Below are 21,517 nucleotides of genomic sequence, written 5' to 3'. Positions count from 1 at the left end.
GGTGGAAGGAAGTCCCTGAAGGAAATGGAGTATACCATTAACCTCTAAAATCTAGGAGACCACTGCATGTATACAACAGGTTTTCATAATGTTTAGTGATAGGTTATTGTTTTTATTGATCTGTGCAGCTTTTCTCTCAAGGGACCCACAGTGTCTTGCAGAAATTTCCACACCAAATTAAATAAACAAAGAAAACTTAACATCCTGGGCAGGCCCTACTTCACCAGGCTGGCCATCATAAATCCCTAGTCTGTGGGCTATGGACCAAGGGCTAAGAGCCCTTTGAATCTTGCCCTTGGGAACAAGTCCAAGGGCAAGATTCAAAGGGCTCGTGCCCCAGGCCATGCCCTTCCCAGCCATTACATTTTTAGGCTGAAGGAGACAGAAACACAGCTGAGGTATAGTGCAGCTGGATCTCCCAATGATCCAGTTTTTATGAATTAATTGTCCAATTTCCAAGTTAAATACCTGTTAGGGTTCAGTACACCTATATCAGACTCACTTTTCCCTCCTTTAAGTATTTGAAGTATCACTACCTTGAGATAATTTCTGCAGATGGTATGCCCTCTTAGGGTAAATGACCACTAAAGACCTAAACCTGTTGCTTGTCTGTGTGGGAGACTGCAGGGGAGGGGCTGTGGCTCAGTGGTAGAGCCTCTGCTTGGCATGCAGAAGATCCCAGGTTCAATCCCTGGCATCTCCAGTTAAAGGGACTAGGCAAGTAGGTGGTGTGAAATCACCCTGGTGACCAGCTGCCACCATTCCAGGTCATCCTGAGAATATCTAGACTGATCCAGAGAAGGTATCCTTCTAGCCCAGTACTAGAACAATAACTAAGTGGCACAGTAGAAACCCTAGAAAATATAACCAACCATGTAGCATTGTGCAGTCTAGCACATATGGGAGACATTCAGAGAAATATCCCAGAGAAATAGATTGTACTAAGCAAAGCCCCAAAATAGTCTTTACTGAAAAAAAGGTTTCTTATACAAGGGAGGGAAAAGGGGGAAAGGGTGATTGGATACAAAAAGGAGAAAAGGGGTGAACAAAAAAAAAATACCAGGAAAAGACTACACAAGAACACAGTGCACAGAATTACAAAATAAAAAGCAATACTACTGAACTAACTCAGCTAAGTACACTTTACCAAGGCTGTAGCAGGTTCTTCAGAACATGTACAGAGACCTTGCAGTAACAAGATGTTGGGGGAGTCCTTAACCCCTACCCAACCTCCTGTAGACCCCAGTTTCCACTGATGACAAAGGAAAAACTGCAATGTCCAGATATTTATGGTCAATGGAATTGAACCTAAGCCAGCCTCCTCTCAAACAATGAGCTGATTTAGCCAATGCCAGGCAAATCTCCCTCTCTGATGTCAGAGGCTATGGTTACCAATCAGAAATGTATAAAATATTGTCCCCCTACCCACAAGCACCTGATAATGGCCCTGAACGTCCATGACAAATAGGTGGTCAGGCCCAAACCAGATTGTCCTTTGTCCTAAAAGGATTGACTCTTATCAGAGTGATCCAATGTAGAATGGAAATGGATGGGGTATTCTAGTGTAAATCCCAGTTGTCCAAGATCCCAGGCAATCTAGGTGGCACTCTTGATCCCTCATAAGGTTTTACAGTTTCTATCATACTGTTGTTGGAGTGAAAAACTGATTGAAGGCCAAGGGGTTACTTTTGTAGCTGATGTCAAAAGTGAATGAGAAAGGAAAATACTGATATACAAAAGCAATTCAATGCATTTGAGATTGTTTCCTCAGAAAACAATTTGGAGATATTTATTTATTTATATGACACCTTTCTCCCTAATGGGGACCCAACGCGGTTTTCATCATTCTCCTGCCCCCCCATTTTATCCTCGCAACAATCTTGAGAGGTAGGCTAGGTTGTGCGACTGGCCCAAGGTCACCGGAGCAAGCTTCCATGACAGTATAGGAATGCAATACTCTAACCACAAACCACAAACCACACACTGGTTCTCAGGTGTAAAAGTCATCCTCTGGTTCAATATGCACATTCAGTTCATTTGCTCAATGTATCCTGCTAAGTTAGTTCCTGCCTGATCTTTCATTATATAACAGTTCTATATAAGCTATTTATGTAAACAGTTAAGCTATGAAATATACCACCAGCACAAAGTTATGTTAAAATAAATGTGGGTCAAGCAGGAAACACAATAGCAGGATGAATCTTACCAGGACACAAAAAGGACAACTCCTAGGTGGATGCCACTTCTTCCACAGACATGCAATTGGAGTAAATGGACACAGGTCTAATATACCAAGAGTAGAAACCTAGATTATTTGAGAGATTAGAAGCCATAGAAGTCAAATTTTCTTTGCAGATGGATTGTGGAAGAAGTAAGATAGAGTGACTTGGTCTGGTTTTTTTAAAAAAGGATAGTTACCTTGATCTCATAATCCTTTGTGGGCATGGGAACTCTGCAGTGCTTATGAAGCTGTCTCGCCTGAAGAATAGAGACAGAAGCTCTTGTGTGTGCTAAGATGCTCCCTCCGCGTCAGCAAGTGAGGAAAACAAGGTTGCTGTTACCTGTAACTATTGCTCCAGAGCCAGCTGACGTTGGCTTTGGAATAATAAAAGCACTGCCAGAAAATGAGTCTTACCAGGTTATGCTTGTGCTGGGAAAATGGTATCTCGGTTTGATTAAGGCTGCTTCCACATGGACATTTAGGTCCACCTTGCCTCCCAAACTAGCATTCCCCCCTCCCCCCCCCAAAAAAAAAAACTTCCATACAACATTGTGGGTTACCGTATTATGGGATGTATTAAGAGTTTGAAAATGTTATAAAAAACATCACTTTAAAAGGGTTTTTGGATGCCACGGCTAAAAAATGATTGGAAGATGTCTTCACAGCTAAAAGGGCCAAACAAAGTGCAAATAGTATTTTTTATAACAGTTTCAAACTCTTAATACATTGGTGGGAATACATAGAAAGTGCGAACAGTATTTTTTATAACATTTTCAAACTCTTAATACATTGCTGGGAATACATAATGTGGTGACACCCATTGTTGTGCAAGCATTCACCTTCTAGGGTTTGCCCTATCTCGCTGCACTTTCCCCCTAACCTGCTTTGGCTCAATTTTTCTAGAAATATCATACTCAGAGTAGACTTAAATCACTGCATGGATGCATTTTTTGGCATTATCTGTGTTTTTTTAAAATGCTTATTTAAGACTGTTTTAGTGATGGTTTTAGAGTTTTAAGGGATGCTTACTGCACCTGTAGGCTGGTTATAATGTTGTAGTGGTTTGGTGGAGTCTGATCTGGAGAACTGGGTTTCATTCCCCACTCCTCCACATGAGCCTCGAAGATGAACGATTATTCTAGCAGAAGCTGCACCTGCGCATTAGAGCATTTACAGAGCTCTGGATTGGAGCGACGTGTGTGTGTGTGACTATTATATAAAGATGGAGTTGTTATTGATATAGCAAACGAGCCCAACTGTATTTCTGGTGCTATTTATTTATTTTTAACACAGCGTTCATTTCACTGCAGCTAAACCAACCAGAAATGCAGCACCAGCTTTTTTTTTGTCCTAGTATTCTCCCAGTTTAAGTAGCAGTTGTCTCTTCACCATCCCCAACTAATCATGTATGGAAGCATTCCTAATGGAAGATGTCATCATATCCACAATGCCCTTTTTGGGGTTTTCTTCCAAATCAGTTTTCAGAGCCCCAACCTCTGCCAACTTCCATTCAAGTTCTGGAACAAAAACAGAGGTCTTAAGGTGAGCTGAAATACCAACATCTTTAACAACAGATAATAGAACACTTTTAAAAAGTTAAATAAATAGTTTTGGGAGGGTATATTAGAGAGGCCATACAGAAAGTAGCTGTTTTGTTCCAGTGGTTATTACTGAAGTAACCTAGGAATCACCCATGCAAACATGTCTGTAGAAGTTACTAGCCAGCTGGTTCTAATATGAGCTTGATCCTCATGTTCTACCATGATGCCTCCATAGTCAGCATCTTGGCTTGGACTCTACCAGGGCTCTACCCTGATTGGCAAAATGGATACAAAGATTCTCTAATAGTATTATTGTTGTGCTAGATCTTCAAGGAACGTACAGCCATTGCTTGGGTGTACATTTTGTCAGGAGTTCAATAATCAAGTACAAGTGGGCTGACCTGACATGGATGGCCCAGGCTAGCCCAATCTCTTCAGATCTCGGAAGGTAGGTAGGGTTGGCTCTGGCTAATGTGTGGATGGGAGACCACCAAGGAAGTCAAGGGTTGCTTGCTACATAGAAGCAGGTAATGTCAAAGCACCTCTGTTTGTTGCTTGCCTTGAAAGCCCTGTGGGGTCGCTATAAGTTGGTTGTTACTTGACAGCACTTTCCACTATCAGATGGAAGCTAAAAAGAAGTGTATGTCTTCCCAGGTGCCAATCTTTATCTTGATTAATGTGACAAAGGGCAATTGCCAGCACTGCTTTCTTTTTAGGTTTTGTAGCCAATGGCATAACCCAACAGTTGACTGGAGGATCTTTCATCTTTCCAGTCCCTCTATGGCAAGTAGCTGAGTCATCAGTACCAACAGCAGTATCATAAAATCACTTAATGTGTCTATGACATGGATTTTACAGAAAAGCTGGACAGCAATTATAATAAGGTCACCATCCGAAGAGTGAAACGGAATCTGCACTGTAGGGTTTTCTAGTGAACCAGAAAGGCTGTGATAACCTCTGAAAGTATTGGCAATACTATTACTTAAAGAAAAAGCTCTGGTAGAATTTGGCACTGTAGCTAACAGTGGCTGACATACGGTTTATAGCAAAGGCAACTCAGGAAATCAAGCAAAGGCTATTTGACACTGAATGCCAAATAGACCTCTCGAACTCCCCAGCATTTATGGCACCCGACAGGTCTAGATTTGTCCTAGCACCAGCAGAGTATTTATCCCTACTAGAGGTGAATAAGTATAGGAGGGCCTTTACGCTGGCAAGATGCGCAGCCCTACCTTCAGCGACTTTAGAAGGTAGATATAAGAAGGTACTGAGATCAGAGAGACTCTGCCCCTGCAAGTTGGGAGAAATAGACACAGTCGAACACGCTTTCCTTAAGTGTCCCTTTAATGAGGAAGCTAGACTAAAGTTCATAGTTCCCTCACTTAAAAAAACTACTGCTAGCTCTGAAGAGGGAAAAACCAAGTGCTTACTTTGGGAGGGGGATGCCTCAGTCACAAAGCAGGTTGCTAAATTTTGTACATTCATTTGTAAGACTCGCTCATAGAATGGGCCTCGGAAACTTAAATGAATATTAATCTTTTAACTTCTCGCTATGTGAGGAATTTTATATTGTTATTATGAGTATGCCAGGTGCCTTATAACTTTGTATTTTATAAGAGTATATATTTATTGTTGTCAGGCTGGTGTCGTATCACTAAACTTTTACATTTACACCCCCCAGCAAAGGCAACCCAAATCTCCTGCAAAGCGCTGCTGAAAGTTAGAAAAAGAAAACAAGACTCTTTTACTGATGGTGTTGGAAACATTCTAAAGCAAGGTTCTGCTGCCTGATAAGTGTAAAGCCCTATTCGGCATGTGTGAAAGTACCCTAAAGCAGGGGTCCCCAGTGTGGTGCCCGTGGGTGCTATGGCACCCTCCAACACCTTTCCTGGTGCCGGCTAAGTGCTTTCAGAGAGTGGGTGGGGCCCAGGGGGACTATTACCCAGCAGGGCTTCTGATTGGCCAGAGGAGATTTTATTGGCTATGCAGATTTTTAAAAATGTTGCTTCAGCTGCCACCATACCGCAATGATCTTCACTGTGTGACTGCAGGTAAGGTGCAGCAGCCGTTTTATGGCTCGCTCCACCTCCCGCGGCTGGTATTTTGTGGCTGCGTCCACCACACTGTGTCAGGATTTCAAAGGTGCTCACAGGCTCTAAAAAAGTTGGGGACCCCTGGAGTAGAGAATCTGTGGGGTATTTAGAAGCAGGACCATTGCAAAGGAGACTTTCCAAGGAAAAGGTTTAGGAAACAGGTGGCAGCTGCTTCCTTTGTAAAAGGTAGAAAAATAACTAGGCTGTAGTAGACCAGGGAGGGGGTCACAAACCCAGCCCATCAGAGTTCTGTATGCATGAAGGCATTTTTGAACTCAATACTTCGTCTGTAGGTATCAAGGCAGTCCGGCACTTCAACCTGCTGGGAAACTTCCTGAAGGCCACCAGAAGCAAGCTGAGATAGGTAGCCTTTGTGGGGCTGAATACAATGCTGCTAGAGCCAAACTAGACAATATGTTTTGCCGTAAGTTGGGTCAGGGTGGCTGACAGAGAATATACTGCATGCATCTTCTTGGCTTGGACTTGGGCGTCTTGGCTTGGACTTGGGCTGAGGCACTGATGACCAGGGGTAGGGTTGTCAGGTCCTCCCTGGTCATCAGTGGGGGGATGGGGGGTTGGGTGAAGATCCAGACTGGAAAACTGGAGAGTTGGGGATGGAGCCTGAAGAGGACAGGGAGCTCAAAGGGGCACATTCCCACAGAGCCCACCCTCCAAAGCATCTGTTTTCTCCAGGGGAACTGATCTCTGCAGTCTGGAGGTGAGCTGTAATTCCAGGGGATCCCCAGGTCCCACATGGAGGCTGGAATCCGCAACAAGGGGTGCCTGAGCCGACACGTGCTGCCGTCATCACTGCAACTCAGGTCCGAGCTGAGCAGTCCTGCGGCGCTGTCAGTATTTAAGGCAGGCTGGTTGCTCCAGGGCTGTTGCCCCACCCCGGTCAGCCCAAACAGGCATCTGGTTTGTTAAAAGAAAAAGTTTGGACAATTACCTTCCGCTGTCAGCTTTGTTCCTCCACATTCCGTAATTCCCAAGAACTTGCCTTTGATCTGTCCGTTTTCGTACACAAACAGCGTAGGCAAGCAACGGTCGTGGTAATTTTCTATGCAGCTCTTGGCCACGGCTTTCACAAACTTGGTTTCAGGAAACTTTTTGGCCAGTAGGCTGAGATGTGTATTGATTAGCGAACACATAGGGATGCTAAAAGAAATCCCAACGAGGGGAAAAAAACCACTGATCACTGAACTCAACACAACTATTCCATCAAATAGTCCCTGTCAACCCATGCATGCATACCACAAGGATGTAACTTTGAGTTCAACTGGAGCAGTGGGTTTGCAGTCCCCCACCCCTCTCTCATAGGCTCAGTAGTTCCCCCACAAGTCTGTGCATTCATAAGTTCATCGCACTGCCCACAAGGCTGGGCTCCTTTCCATAACAGCACCCATGACCAGAGAGATTCCTCTTACTATCCTGTCATATGCACAGGAATGTCACTTTTTTTTTTTTTTTTTTTTGGCCTGTGATATTCCACAGAGCAAAGGCAAGCATTTCCAACAGAGTCTTAGGTATTTTATTTACTTTATAGTCCACCTTTCTTGCTGAGACTCAAGACACATTACAGGACATAAAATAGTGCAATCAGACAGCTCAAGACAACAAGTGAACAAAGCAATAGCACTAAGATTTCAGAATTTGGTAACAATGCAAACTACAAGCTATCTAAGGCAAAGTATACTATAAACAATACTGAACATGGATTACAAGGTATGAGACAATGTGGAAAAGCAGGTAATACCTTCTGGGCCAGCTATGCTGTTTGTATTCAGGTGTAAGTCTGGGGTGTGGTTTCTGGCCATGTGACAATCCCTTTGAGTTCTGTCCCCTTTTAATAAATTCACCTAGATCCCCTGTCTGCAAACCTGCCAAAGACTGCTAAATTATGATGCGCCCAAGGTATACTGCCCATCAAGTATTGCTTGATTCCTAATTATTCCCAATCTGCAAATTTCAGCTTGAAAGCTCCCTGCTTTGCCTGAGTTCTCAGTTGCATAAAAGGGAGTTGCTCTGCCTCTCAACACTGCGACACTTTGCATGGCAAATATTTGGTCTTGCAGCCAGCAAAAACAAATAGATCTAAGCATTTAACTAGCAAAAACGCTCATCCATCAAGGAAGCTCATCCCCCTACAAAACTGTCTTGGATGGTTTCACCAACAATGGTAAAATTTACATTAGCATTTCCTCGTGTCGAGAATCTGAACATAGCAGCCACACAGGCAAAAATGCATATATGATTTTCCATTGGCTGTCTTTCACTTTCTGCCACACATTAAGAAACTTTCCCAAGTGGCACACTTCAGACTAAGAGGTGGGTCATCTGTTGAAGAATATCTCTACCTCCCATATTTATCAATCAGTGAAAGCCCAGATGAGAAATCTGTTTCCAACAATGGATGTTGCTTCCTTAAGAACCTCAATTTCCTGTGCATAGCATATGAGTACACACTATACTTAGAGAGTATTCCTATGTACATTTCAGGGGCAAGTCTCTGTTTTCCAGACTGGAATGTACCTGGGACATATAGCAATATTTACAAGACAAATCCAGTAGAAATTATTAAAGGTGCCTGAATATTCAGGCAATCACTCCAGAGTAACCTTCTTGAGTTTGTATGCATTTTGTTTTCACAAAGTCTTAAGGAAATCTGTCTCCATTTTGAAGTCCACTATTTTGGAATCCTGGTCATTATTACCTTGACTGGTATAGATGAATGACAACCCACACATCTTTTGGGGCATTGGTCACTTCTTTGACATACTGTTCACCAGCAATTTCTCGGAGTTCTCCATATTTTTGTCTCTTCTGTAAAGATTTCAATTCCTTCATGCGTTGTTTTCTGATCAAGAAAAAATTTGTGTTCATCTCTTACATATGAAACTGTTAACAAAACTTGGGAGGGAAAGTATGCCAGTATGTGGAGGGCTATGAATTATGTCAGTTCCTCAGAGGTTTGAGGAAAGGAATAGGATCAAATGTGAAGAAGAGCGGGTTCAAATTTGCCGCACATGTGGAGCAGTTGTGACTGTACTGCCTCAAAAAGCATGTAAGGAACAGCTTACTTAAAGTTCTCCATATCAACAGGTTTTTTTTATTGTTTTCTGGTGTTACATTTCCACTACACATTTGTTGGTCCATATAAAGTAATACAGTACAGTTTATGGATTTTTTTTCTCCTGTGTACCAACTTGGCTAATTACAATCTTCTCTGTTGGGAGAAATCATTTATCTGTCCAAGAAATGGATTCTGAAACTACAGAAAGATAATCTCCTTCCAAGACTTGACTTATAGAGGTTACATGCCCACCCACTAGGTAATGCTACCTAGTTTGGCTTCTGTTCACTTGGTGCAGGGTAGATAATCTAAAACAATTCTCCAGCTTAGTTAATATCAGGACTATGACATTTTCTTGCTACTACTTGCCTTACGAGGGACCTTTATGTTCCTGACTGGACTGCCGAAGGCTCTGATGAAACACTAGCATTTATAGTCTATAGCGAGTGACTCGATTTTTTGCTTCATCTTTCAAAGTATCTACTGGTGCAATTGGAAATTTGATTTGCAGCTATACCATGAAACCCAGTTAAGTCCACAACACACACTGATATTCATCTTTGTAAAGTTATATGCTGCAGACAGACTTTTTCATGATGCCCTAAAACATTTTATTCCTCCTCTCTCCTGCCTTCCTGCATTTTATTTTCTATCTAGCCTTATCTGAGGAATTAAAATGCTCATACTATTTTTGGATTTCATTTCCACTTGCTGTCATTCTATTTATCGGTATATGTAAAACTGTGTGTGTAAAGTGCCGTCAAGTCGCAGCCGACTTATGGCGACCCGTTTTTGGGGTTTTCATGGCAAGAGACGAGCAGAGGTGGTTTGCCAGTGCCTTCCTTTGCACAGCAACCCTGGTATTCCTTGGTGGTCTCCCATCCAAATACTAACCAGGGCTGACCCTGCTTAGCTTCTGAGATCTGACGAGATCAGGCAAGCCTGGGCTAACCAGGTCAGGGCTACGTAAAACTAGATAAATTTAAAATAACCACACCGTTTTCTACTGAAACATTACAGGTAATGTGTGGGCTGCTTGGTTCACAAACGCATGAAAGCACTAGGTGGCGCTACTCATCTATGCAAATCCTAACGAAGTAAGAACAGAAAGCAGTTTCCATTTAATCAAAAGTATTTATACATTCCAGGAGGGTAGTTGTGTCACTCAGTTACGGCACAACCAAGTGGAGTCTTCGGGTTCCTTAAAGACAGATCTATTGAATCATAAGCTGTTGAGGGCTACAGCCCACTTCATCAGATAAAGGTAAAGGTCCCCTGTGCAAGCAGCAGGTCATTCCTGACCCATGGGGTGACGTCACATCCTGACGTTTTCTAGCAGACTTGTTTACGGGATGGTTTGCCATTGCCATCCCCAGTCATCTTCCCTTTACCCCCAGCAAGCTGGGGACTCATTTTACCGACGATGGAAGGCTGAGTCAACATTGAGCCAGCTACCTGAAACCCACTTCAGTTGGATGCATGAAGTATATTCTCTGTCAGCCACCCTGACCCAACTTATGGCAAAACATATTGTCTAGTTTGGCTCTTAGAATACACATGATGGGGGGAGTTTGGTGATGGGGCCTCCGGAGAAAGGGCACCTTGCACAGGTAGCCAAGGATGAGAACAAGCCTGCTGCTAACACTTATCTGCTCGCACCCCCACTGCTGGCGAAACACTCCTGATCCCTTGTGCTGTGTCCTCAGTGCTAGACATCAGAATAAGGAGGCAGCATAGTTTTAAACAGGAGCACGGTTTAATAAGTCAGGTTCTTTCTTTGTGTGGAGCTGCAGCAGTCGGGTTGCCAACGTCCAGGAGGGCACTAGGGATCTCCCAGAACCACATTTGATCCCCAGACGACATTAGATCATATTGTCATCCTTTCATGGGAGAACACAAGAAGCTAAAGTTTCCCTTCTCTTAGCAGACTCCTCTCGGGAGATAACCAAGTAGCCAAATTCTGCCTCCGGTCTAGTGGGATTCGTAAACGGCTAACAGAAAACGTTTCCCAGTAGAAGATCTTTCCTCCTCTTCTTCAAATCATCCTTCCAGAATCATCAACTTTTATTATTTTAACCAAACTTTGATTTTTACTTAGAGCTGATATTGTATTGAAATAAAACTTGATGACATAGATCAGTTCCTTGGGAGAAAATGGTTATTTTGGAGGCTGGACTCTGGCATTACACACTGCTGAGGTCTCTTCACAAGCCCTGCCCTCTCCAGGCTCTCCCCCCACCCAAATTTCCCGAGGAGTTGGCAACCCTATTAACAACTTCCTTTTTCTCTACACTATGGTTTGGAGAGGACTAGAGCAGTCTAAAACACTGGCCCGGATTAAAGGAACAGACTTGACAAACGCCACACCTTGCAGGATCAATGCCCCATAGAGCAACACAAACAGACGTCTCACAGACCTGTACATTTCCACAGCTTTCATGTCCTCCTCATCAAAGTCATCTTCAGCTTCTTTGAGTTGTTCCAGATTCATCCTTTCATATGGTTTCACTAAAAAGGAATGGGGTGAAATTACTGAAGATCAGAAGTTTTCTGATCAGCTACTTTTCTGTGGCTAAAGGACAGGGAAGAAAATAATCCTTCCTTTTCAAAATTGCAAGAAAACCACTGACCATGTTAATCATTCGGATCGAGATCCCTAAAGGAAAGGCAGACATCAACACGTGGCTAAAACTGAAATCACACCCGCATGCTGAAAGCACAGGCAGGCTGGATTGCTGTGGTAAATCAGTAAATTCAGAAAGCAATGAATGTAAAGAAAAACCAGGGTATTAAATGATTATTATGAATAATGTCTTTTAAAGAGCGTCACATATTACTCAAAGAAGTTTAAGCACTGGACAAGGAGTGTATGTATAATCATGGGCATGGTGTGACTGCTTAAGCAGATAGGGTTGCCAACCTCCAGGTACTAGCCGGAGGTCTGCTATTATGACTGATCTCCAGCCAATAGAGATCAGTTCACCTGGAGAAAATGGCCGCTTTGGCAACTGGGCTCTATGGCGTTGAAGTCCCTCCCCAAACCCCGCCCTCCTCAGGCTCTGCCCCAAATCCTCCTGCCAGTGGCAAAGAGGGACCTGGCCACCCTACTGGCAGAGGATCAATTGTTTGAGTGTTCCTCTTGTTAAAACTAACTCACCAAGACAAGGCTTGGCTAAGCTCACCAGTTATGCTCGCTTTCTAGGGGTATTTTTGATGTGTGGGTGAATCAGTAGGCTCGATTGCCCCACCTATATTCTCAAATGGCACAGAACCAAGAGGGTGACATTATCTGCCTTATTGTGTGTGTGAGAAAGCCGTCTGCTCTATGCAAAATCTACCAGGCAGGGACAACATCGCTGCTGTCGGGCAGCAAAGCCAGAGCTCTGCTGAAATGAGATGTTAATTTAAATAACATCCCCTTTTACCTTCTGCTTCTTTCTGCAAGCGTAACACCATTTCTTCAATTTCATCCTTAACCTCTTCTTTTGGGGGCAGGATCCCGAAGTTTCTCAATACGTCGTTCCATTCTGTATCTTCGTTTGGATCCTATTTATAGAAAAAGAAATCCAAAATATCGTTCATACTTTATTTATGTTTATTTATTCATTTATACCCCCATATTTCTCCCCAATGGAGATCCAAAGCAGTTTACATCACTTTCCTCTCCATCGTTTTATCCTCACATCAACTCTGAGAAGTAGGTTAGGCTGAGAGTGTGTAGTGGCCCAATATCACCCAACAAGCTTCCATGGCAGAGTGGGGGTTCAAACTGGGGTTCCCCTCATCCTAGTCCAATCCCCTAACCACTGCACCACACTGATATTCCTCCTGTGTTTGTTCCAGATCATATTTAAGTCCCAAGTGTATTCTTCATCAAGATGCCCAAGCTTTGAGAACAACAGGTGAGACCTTCCAACCTGCATTTTTAAAATAAATATAAACAGAACAGAAAAAAGGGGGGGACGCCATAGGACAAACAACAATTACAATTAGAAGAAGAGTTAGTTTTTATATGCCGACTTTCTCTACCACTGAAGGAAGAATCAAACTGGCTTACAATCCCCTTCCCCTCCCCACAACAGACACCCTGTGAGGTAGGTGGGGCTGAGAGAGCTCTAAGAGAGCTGTGACTAGCCCAAGGTCAGCCAGCTGGCTTCATGCGGAGGAGTGGGGAATCCAACCCGGTTCTCCACCGCTCTTAACCACTATACCACGCTGATGTACATATACATAGGATAATCATATATAACCGTGTTCCACCACCACCACCACAGCCAATATGTGAAACAGGAGCGAGGGTTTGCATCCAGTTAGGATACAAAATTCATACACAATATTTTCAGTGGGATCACACAGCGAAGCATTAATTATTTCATTTTTTTGGACCAGTAGTTTGCTTGGGGATAACAAAAATATCGAGTCCTGCAGGCTTCTGTGCAGCCTAAAACAGCATGGATTTGTTCACCGTAGGTTAGTGCGCTGGCAGTTCAGCATGACTGACAGAGGGGAATTACCCACTTTCTTGTGTATGTTCCCTGCAGTATGATACCCTCTGGAATCTACAGTCAAATATCAATCGATTGTGGGGGGGGGGAGGGGAGAGACACTGAAATTTGGGGTGGGAATGAAATATATGCAATACTTGTTTCCTTGTCAGATCTAAATATATTTTACTAGTTTAAGACCATAAAACAAATTGTATAGAATTTAGTTATCCAGAACTGTACTGTTTGGCATTTTTGTAGAAAACATAATGGCTTTGTTTTATTCAAACAATAAAGCTAAAGGGCTTGGGACTGATGGACTGCTTTCTTCGGGTTGCCAATCTCCAGGCACTAGCTAGAGATCACCTGCTATTATACCTGATCTCCAGCCAATAGAGATCAGTTCACTTGGAGAAAATGGCCGCTTTGTCAATTGGACTCTATGGCATTGAAGTCCCTCCCCTCCCCAAACCCCTCCCTCCTCAGGCTCCACCCAAAAACCTCCCACCTCTGGTGAAGAGGGACCTGGCAACCCTATGCTTTCTCCAACACGGGTTTACCCCAATCTTGAGGTCAGCTAATAAAGGCCCGCTCTGGAGAGGCAACACATGACAGGGCCTTTTAGGTGGTGGCACTTAGGGTTGCCAGCCTCCAGGTTGGGCCTGGAATTCTCCAGGGATTTCAGCTAAGCTTACCAGCCAGTGGTGGAGGGTAAGTATTGAATGCAAGGGGGAAGCACGAGAGGGAAGAGCAGAGAGTACATCTCACAGGGTGGATCTGGTACACCAGATTCAGCACAGACAGCATCTCAGGCACTGAAAGGAGGCGAGGGCAGGGGAGATCCTCTTCCAGTCGTTGGGCTACTTGGCCAGTAGGGTTTCCAGCTCCGGGTTGAGAAATACCTAGAGATTTTGGGGGTGGGGCTTGAGGAGGGCGGGGTTTGGAGAGGGGAGGGACTTTAATGCCATAGAGTCCAATTGCCAAAGTGCCTATTTTCTCCAGGGGAATTAATCTCTGTTGTCTGGAGATCAGTTGTAATAGCAGGAGATCTCCAGCCACCACCTGGAGGTTAGCAATCCTATTGGCCAGCCATTGCCTGCCTGGAGCCACCCAGCAGAAGCAGTTCCCTAGTGCAAAGCTCCTTAAACTGTGGGTCGCGACCCCATATGGGGTCACGTAGCTAAATGTGGGGGTCACGAAAAATTTGGCAATAGTAAAAGGTTTGTATATATATTTTATATACCTATTTACCCAGGGTCACGTAAAAATTTCTCGGCGAAAAGGGTTTGCGAATGGAAAAAGTTTAAGAAGCTCTGCTCTGCTGCAGCAACAAAAAACTGGCAGTAGAATAAGTGCTGGTGGTGGTAGAGGGAATAATAATAAGTAAATTAAAGTAAATTAAAGTGAATTCATCCATCATTGTTCCCTTTTGTTTTTGTCACCCACACTAGTGAAATGAATTAAGCTACCTCAGTTCATTTTGGGGGGCTATGAAGAATGACTGCACATACCTAACTACTGTGGATTGTTTCCTCAATACTCTGCCAGGGGACATGTGCAAACCCTACTCTGGCTGGGGCAGTTCCTATGTTACAACACTATCAAAATGTCTAGTATGTGTGTGTGTTAAGTACCATCAAGTCGCTTCTGATACATGGCAACCCTATGAATCAATGTCCTCCAGAACATCCTATCATTAATAGCCTTGCTCATGGCTTCCTTTATAGAGTCAATCCATCTCACATTGGGTCTTCCTCTTTTCCTGCTGCCTTCAGCTTTTCCTGTGTGTGTGTGTGTGTGTGTGTGTGTGAAGTGCCTTCAAGTCGCAGCCGATTTATGGCGACCCCTTTTTGGGGTTTTCATGGCAAGAGACTAACAGAGGTGGTTTGCCAGTGCCTTCCTCTGCACAGCAACCCTAGTATTCCTTGGTGGTCTCCCATCCAAATACTAACCAGGGATGACCCTGCTTAGCTTCTGAGATCTGATGAGATCAGGCTAGCCTGGGCCATCCAGGTCAGGGCTCAGCTTTTCCTAGCAAGCTGATTTTCTTTTGAAATTATCTCGTATGTTCCAGTAACCAATGTAAATTTGCAATATGATCTCTAGTGCCTCTTCCTTTTCTCAATCCAGCTTGAACATCTGGCATTTCTCGTTCAATAAATGGTAACAATCTTTGTTGTAAGAATTTGATTAGCATAGGGGGATTTCCTTATTTGCTCGGCATAACCCTTTCCTTTGGCAATATGTCTGTGAGTATGCTTCTGCGCAGAGAGCTCTTGCCCCACCTTATGGTGGTTCTTTTGGGGGCTTCCGTACAATGCCATCATCCCCAGCTCTGTTGCGATGTTCCTCAAACCGGTTTTGGTGCAATCTTTCCTAACACAATGTAGCCAAAGTGAGTTTGGGGAAAGTGTGGAGGGGAAGATATGGACCCCCACACCTTTCTGCCAACAGCTAGCACCACATCCAATGCCATTCCCCACCTTCCAGCGAGCACTTTGCCAGCAATCTTTTTAAAACTGCTATAATGATGTGTGTGTGAAATGCCGTCACGTTGCAGCTGACTTATGGCAACCTCATAGGATTTTCAAGGCAAGTGATTCTGCAGAGGTGGTTTGCTATTGCCTTCCTCTGCGGTCTTCCTTGGTGGTCTCTCATCCAAGGACCAACTAGGGTTGCCAGATCCCTCTTTGCCACCGGCGGGAGGTTTTTGGGCAGGGTTGTGGGAGGGGAGGGACTTCAATGCCATAGAATCCAATTACCAAAGCTCCCATTTTCTCCAAGGGAACTGATCTCTATCGCCTGGAGACCAGTTGTAATAGCAGGAGATCTCCAGCTACTACCTGGAAGTTGGCAACCCTAGTTGTAGCCTGGTCTCTGTCTGCCCATCTTGAGTCTATTCTATATACTATGCCATAGAGATGGCCCAGATAATATGCTATCCTCTAGTCTAGCCTCAACTAACACAGTTTAGCACCCCCTCCAAAACTTGAAAAGTTATGAATCGAGCAAGGATCCTATCTTCACTTCAAAACGAGATCACGTTAAGTAAAAACTGTCCCTCCAAACTCAGTGGCACTTGGAGCAAGGTGCTAATTAGTTATAGAAATGACCAATTTAAACAGGTTTGTAGGAATAATAGGGAGGAAAGGTGGCATGGTATAGCCCAATTTCGCAGGTCTTGGAAGCTAAGCAGGGCCAGTACTTAGAAAGACCACCAAGTCTCTGCAGAGGAAGGCAATGGCAAACCCCCTATGCTTACTTGCCTTGAAAGCCCCTTGCTAGGGTTGCCACAAGGCGACTGCGACTTGAAGGCACTTTACGCACACATGTAGCAATAACGTCCTGTTCCCCCAAAAAATTCTGGAACTGTAGTTCTGTGGCAGGAGGTAAGGGCCGTCTTCATCTATAGGTTACAATGCGCAAAATAATTGGCTTGGACATGGAAATTTAAGTCAGTATTAGAGCTCATCGGCACTACTGCCTTAAATCATTCAGACTTGCTCTGCCACTGCCCAGCATTCTTGTGAGGGAGCTATGATAGTTAAACTACTATCGTTAAACTAATATAAAATCACTATTTTATGTCCCAAGTAATTCAGGAAAATTTAAAGCTCACAAAGCATGTGTGGCTGCAGAGCAGGAACGTACTGTTGATTTAAAACAACACTATGTTGCTTTGGGGTCTGTTCTGCTATGAGTCCTGGAACAGTTTATCTATGCTATGGCCAGGTGTGGCCCCTATGAAGCATTAATCGATAGATGTTCGAAGTGTTTTTTTCTTTCACCCCTGCATCAGTGGAGACTGAGAGGCAGGGTTTCTGGGAAAACCTGGTCTTAATATTATACTACTTTTGGTTCTGGATTTTGCTATAAACAGTCAGCCCTGGTTAGTATTTGGATGGGAGACCACAAAGGAATACCAGGGTTGGTATGCAGAGGAAGGCACTGGCAAGCCACCTCTGTTAGTCTCTTGCCTTGAAAACCTCATAAGATACGGCCCCTTGAGAATTATCTGGCATGCAAGCCAGTGAGGCTGCCACCCCCTCCCCCCGTCCCAATCTGGGCTGACAAGGCATGGCCCGGCCAGACCAAGTGACATTTATGTCATACCCAGCCCTCATAACAAATGAGTTCAACACCCCTGCCATAAGGGGTCGGCGTACGTCAGCTGCTACTTGACAGCACTTTAGACGCACATAGATAAACATGACTACTGGGGCTGGTTCCAGGTTTTGGGGGGTCCCGGGCAGAGTGCCCGCCACCGTGCTCCCCGTTCTCACCCCTACCCCCTCAGCCTCTCGCATCCTTCCCCTACTTCCAAACTCTCCCACTGTCCATCTTCTCAACTGGGAGTAAACTGCTACGGACAGCGAAGGCAGAGGGGAGAACCACCCTAATCTTCTGCCTCACGCAGGCCAATAAGCTACTTCTTTCTGCTTTTTATGACCTGCATGTTGGGTTTTTCGTAAGCGTCGCAAGGTGGTCCCTTGGCTGCTGCCCTCGGAGGGGTTGTGACCTGCAAAGCCTGCCCTGTCCCCAGGTGGCCAAAGGAGAACGGATAACCGCTTCAGAATGTTACTTACTGGGAGGGAAGCGTAGGTGGAGCCAACGGGAAACTGAGGCACCAACTGCCACTCGGAGAGTTTCACCTTCTTTAAAACTTCTTTAAAACTGTCCCATTGCAGGACAATGATTCAGCTCAAACCCAACCCCCTTCTGACTATATATTACTCTTCCTACACATTTGACACTGAGAGACACTGTCCTTCAGCGTTACTCCTCTGAAGATGCCTGCCACAGCTGCGGGTGAAACGTCAGGAAAGAAAATACCAAGACCACGGTCACACAGCCCGGATAACCGACGAGAACCAATGAACTCTGACCGTGAAAGCCTTCGACAATATTTTGTCCCATAAGAAGTGGAATGGCTTTCAGAAGCCATAGCTACACATGACTGACTGAAAAGTCAAGTCAGGCAACCCAGACACAATCTGTGTGACAACCATGTTTTTTGTTTGGCTCCCAGTGGTAGGTTGGTATGGGAGACGGGAGAATGCTACTGTGATGGTATTCGTTTATACCTTGCTTTTCTTCCCAGGTAAGACCTAAAACATCTTACAACGTCATTCTTCCCTCTTCCATTTTATTTTCACAACAATAACCCTGCGAGGTAGGTGAGGCTGAGAGAGAGTGACTGGCCCAGTGTCACCCAGCAGGCTTCCATAGCAGAGTGAGGATCACAGGTCCTAGTCCAGCACTCTAACCACTACACAATGGTTGCTGTAATTGCTTTCAAGTGTGCTGGGGAGACCCATGTTCAAATCTCCAGCCATTAAACTCACGGGGTGACGCAAGGCCAATCACTATGGTTGCCAACCTCCAGGTACTAGCTGGAGATCTCCTGCTATTACAACTGATCTCCAGCCGATAGAGATCAGTTCACCTGGAGAAAATGGTAGCTTTGGCCATTGGGACTCTATGGCGTCCCTCCCCTCCCAAAACCCCGCCCTCCTCAGGCTCCGCCCCAAAAACCTCCCACCAGTGGCAAAGAGGGACCTGGCAACCCTACCAGCAGAGGATCAATTGTTTGAGTGTTCCTCTTGTTAAAACTTACTAAGACAAGGCTCACTCGCTAGTTAACTTACAGTCTTATTAGGAAGATAAGAGTGGGAAACGTGTGTACTGTGTTTGATTTCTAAAATGAGCAACACTACAATTTCTCAGTCTTGATGGAAGCCATGCCCTCTGGCATGAAAGACAGATTGTCAGTGGTAAGAGAAAGACACACAACGCATACACAAAGGCACTTTATTCAAACTCCAGGCATTCCACTTTAATGTCCTCAGCCTGCTACCAGCTCTTGAAACTTAGCCTCCTGTGATCTGTGGCACATATTAAACCCTGAAAGATGGTAAATGGCTTAATAAATGTATCAGTCTTTGAGGTACCGCAAGTTGCTTTTACCACAATAATCTAACAGACTGCTACCCTGCTGGAATTACTATGTGCAATTAGCTCAATAACTGGCTATTGATAGGTATGTGTTCCTAATGTGAATTGCATTCATGGCACTCACTTTTCCCCCTTTTAAACTGTTAAGTTTCACTGTGTATAGTTTTGTGGCTGTTTTGTTTCAACAGCAGAAACATCAAAAATATGCAAGAAGGGCCTGTTGGATACTACAATAATAGTTGTTTCAGAAAAACACACCACAATGGCAAATCCTATGGCATGAATCATGAAAAGGATGGTATTAGAACTGAAAATTTCTCATTAAAACATTCTCATTGAAAATAGCTCTCCACTGAGTGCCTTTATTTACAAGGAAAAATGTAGTAATACTGCTATGGAGAATGTCTTTTGCATGCAGTCATCTAACACCATTATTTTGTATAGTTTTATTACACATAATTGCAACCATATAAACATAAGGGGACATAATTTTAAGATGCTTCAAGAAAAAAAAATTACAACAAAATTCATTTTAAGAAATTTACACAGTAGATGGAATATGTCTATATTAAAAAAATACTTGTACACATGATAAAGGCCAGGATGCCTGTGTTGTCTGTAATCCTATGACAATTTTAGGTCAAAGAATGAAGAATCCTAAAAGGGGGAGAAACAGAATCATTGAATCATAGAGCTGGAAGGGACCATCAGGGTCATCTCATCCGACCCCCTGCACACTGCAGGAAATTCACAACTACCTCCCCCCAAAAAACACCCCAGTTACCCCTACTACATGCCCAGAAGATGGCCAAGATGCCTTCCCTCTCATCATCTGCCTAAGGTTATAGAATCAGCATTGCCGACAGATGGCCATCTAACCTCTTCCTAAAAACCTCCAGGGAAGGAGAGCTTACCACCTCCTGAGGAAGCCTGTTCCACTGAGGAACCACTCTGTTAGAAAATTCTTCCTAATGTCTAGACGGAAACTCTTTTGATTTAATTTAAACCCGTTGTTGCTGGTACGACCTTCTGGGGCAATACCTGCACTTCATGTGATCTGGACACTATACTTCTATTGATACAGCCCAAGATCGCATTTGCCTTTCACACTGCTGACTCATGTTCAGTGTTTGGTCTACTAACAGCCCATTCCTGAAAAAATGGGCCGAAAGTTCTTAGGAGGCGGTGTGACCTCGCCGCCAGCGTAAGTGCGTGTAATCACGCAAGAAAAGACTGAGGAAAAGTAGGAATTGAGGAGTTCTGCACTCTCTTCATCTCCTGCTATAATTTCACTTTCTGGTCCCTGCAGTGGGCTTATCTTGTCCTTACTCTTACTCTGTACATAGGAAAAGAACCCTTTTTTGTTGTGTTTCGCACCTCTCGTTAGCCTAAGCTCATACTGAGCTTTAGCTTTCCTAACACTCTCCCTACAAGCAGTAGTTATTTGTTTATATTCCTCTTTGGTTATAAGGCCCTCCTTCCACTTCCTAAATGAGTCTTTTTTATTTCTCAAATCTTTAAAAGGTTGTTTATGGAGCTACCCTGGCCTCTTTAGGCTCCTCCCATTTTTCCTTCTCATAGGAATAGTTTGTCATTGCGCCTTGAGAATTTCATTTTTAAGAAACTCCCATCCTTCTTGAACTCCCTTCTCTTTAAGTATTTCTGACCATGGGATTCTACCCAGCATAAGTTTAAATTTGTTAAAATTTGCTCTCCTAAAATCCAACCTATCCACGTAGTTTTTCCTTTTTTCCAAGATTGTAAATTCCAAGATTACATGATCACTACTACCCAGAGTGCCTGCTACTTTAACTTCATCAACCTGTTCTTCCCTGTTGGTGAGAATCAAGTCTAAGATAGTAGATCCCCTTGTTTTCCTGTCCACTTTCTGGAATATGAAGTTGTCAGCAAGACAAGTCAGAAATTTATTGGATCTTGCACTTTTAGCAGAGTTGGACTTCCAGTTGCATGAGATGTAATAAATTACACTAGCCTGCTAAAAATAAATTCTATAGCCCTTGGAATGGAAATCCTGCATGTAGATTACCAGTGTTACATTCTCCTTTACTTATTTGTATTGCACTCATTAAAAAGGGAGCTCAAATCCCGTTCCCAGTGCTGTAGACCTCTTTTTAATGAATAGCCACACA

The 21,517-nt window shown here is 43.9% G+C and overlaps 1 protein-coding gene across 1 annotated transcript; it reads right to left on the bottom strand.

The window, feature by feature from the left end:
• Window positions 1-3,609: 3,609 nt before the first annotated feature.
• Window positions 3,610-14,219, bottom strand: PDCL2 (phosducin like 2). Its single transcript, XM_056855083.1, has 6 exons — window positions 14,181-14,219; window positions 12,354-12,474; window positions 11,346-11,436; window positions 8,569-8,712; window positions 6,805-7,013; window positions 3,610-3,738 (listed from the first exon to the last, which is right to left on the bottom strand). Exons 1-6 carry the CDS (start codon window positions 14,217-14,219, stop codon window positions 3,620-3,622), a joined length of 723 nt encoding a protein of 240 aa, XP_056711061.1. The 3' UTR covers window positions 3,610-3,619.
• Between the last annotated feature and the right edge of the window lie 7,298 nt (window positions 14,220-21,517).

This window comes from Euleptes europaea, chromosome 9 (genome assembly GCF_029931775.1).
Source record: "Euleptes europaea isolate rEulEur1 chromosome 9, rEulEur1.hap1, whole genome shotgun sequence".
Lineage (NCBI taxonomy): Eukaryota > Metazoa > Chordata > Lepidosauria > Squamata > Sphaerodactylidae > Euleptes > Euleptes europaea.
The sequence above is the reverse complement of the archived record's forward strand: the minus strand, read 5'-3'. Positions and strand labels throughout refer to the sequence as shown.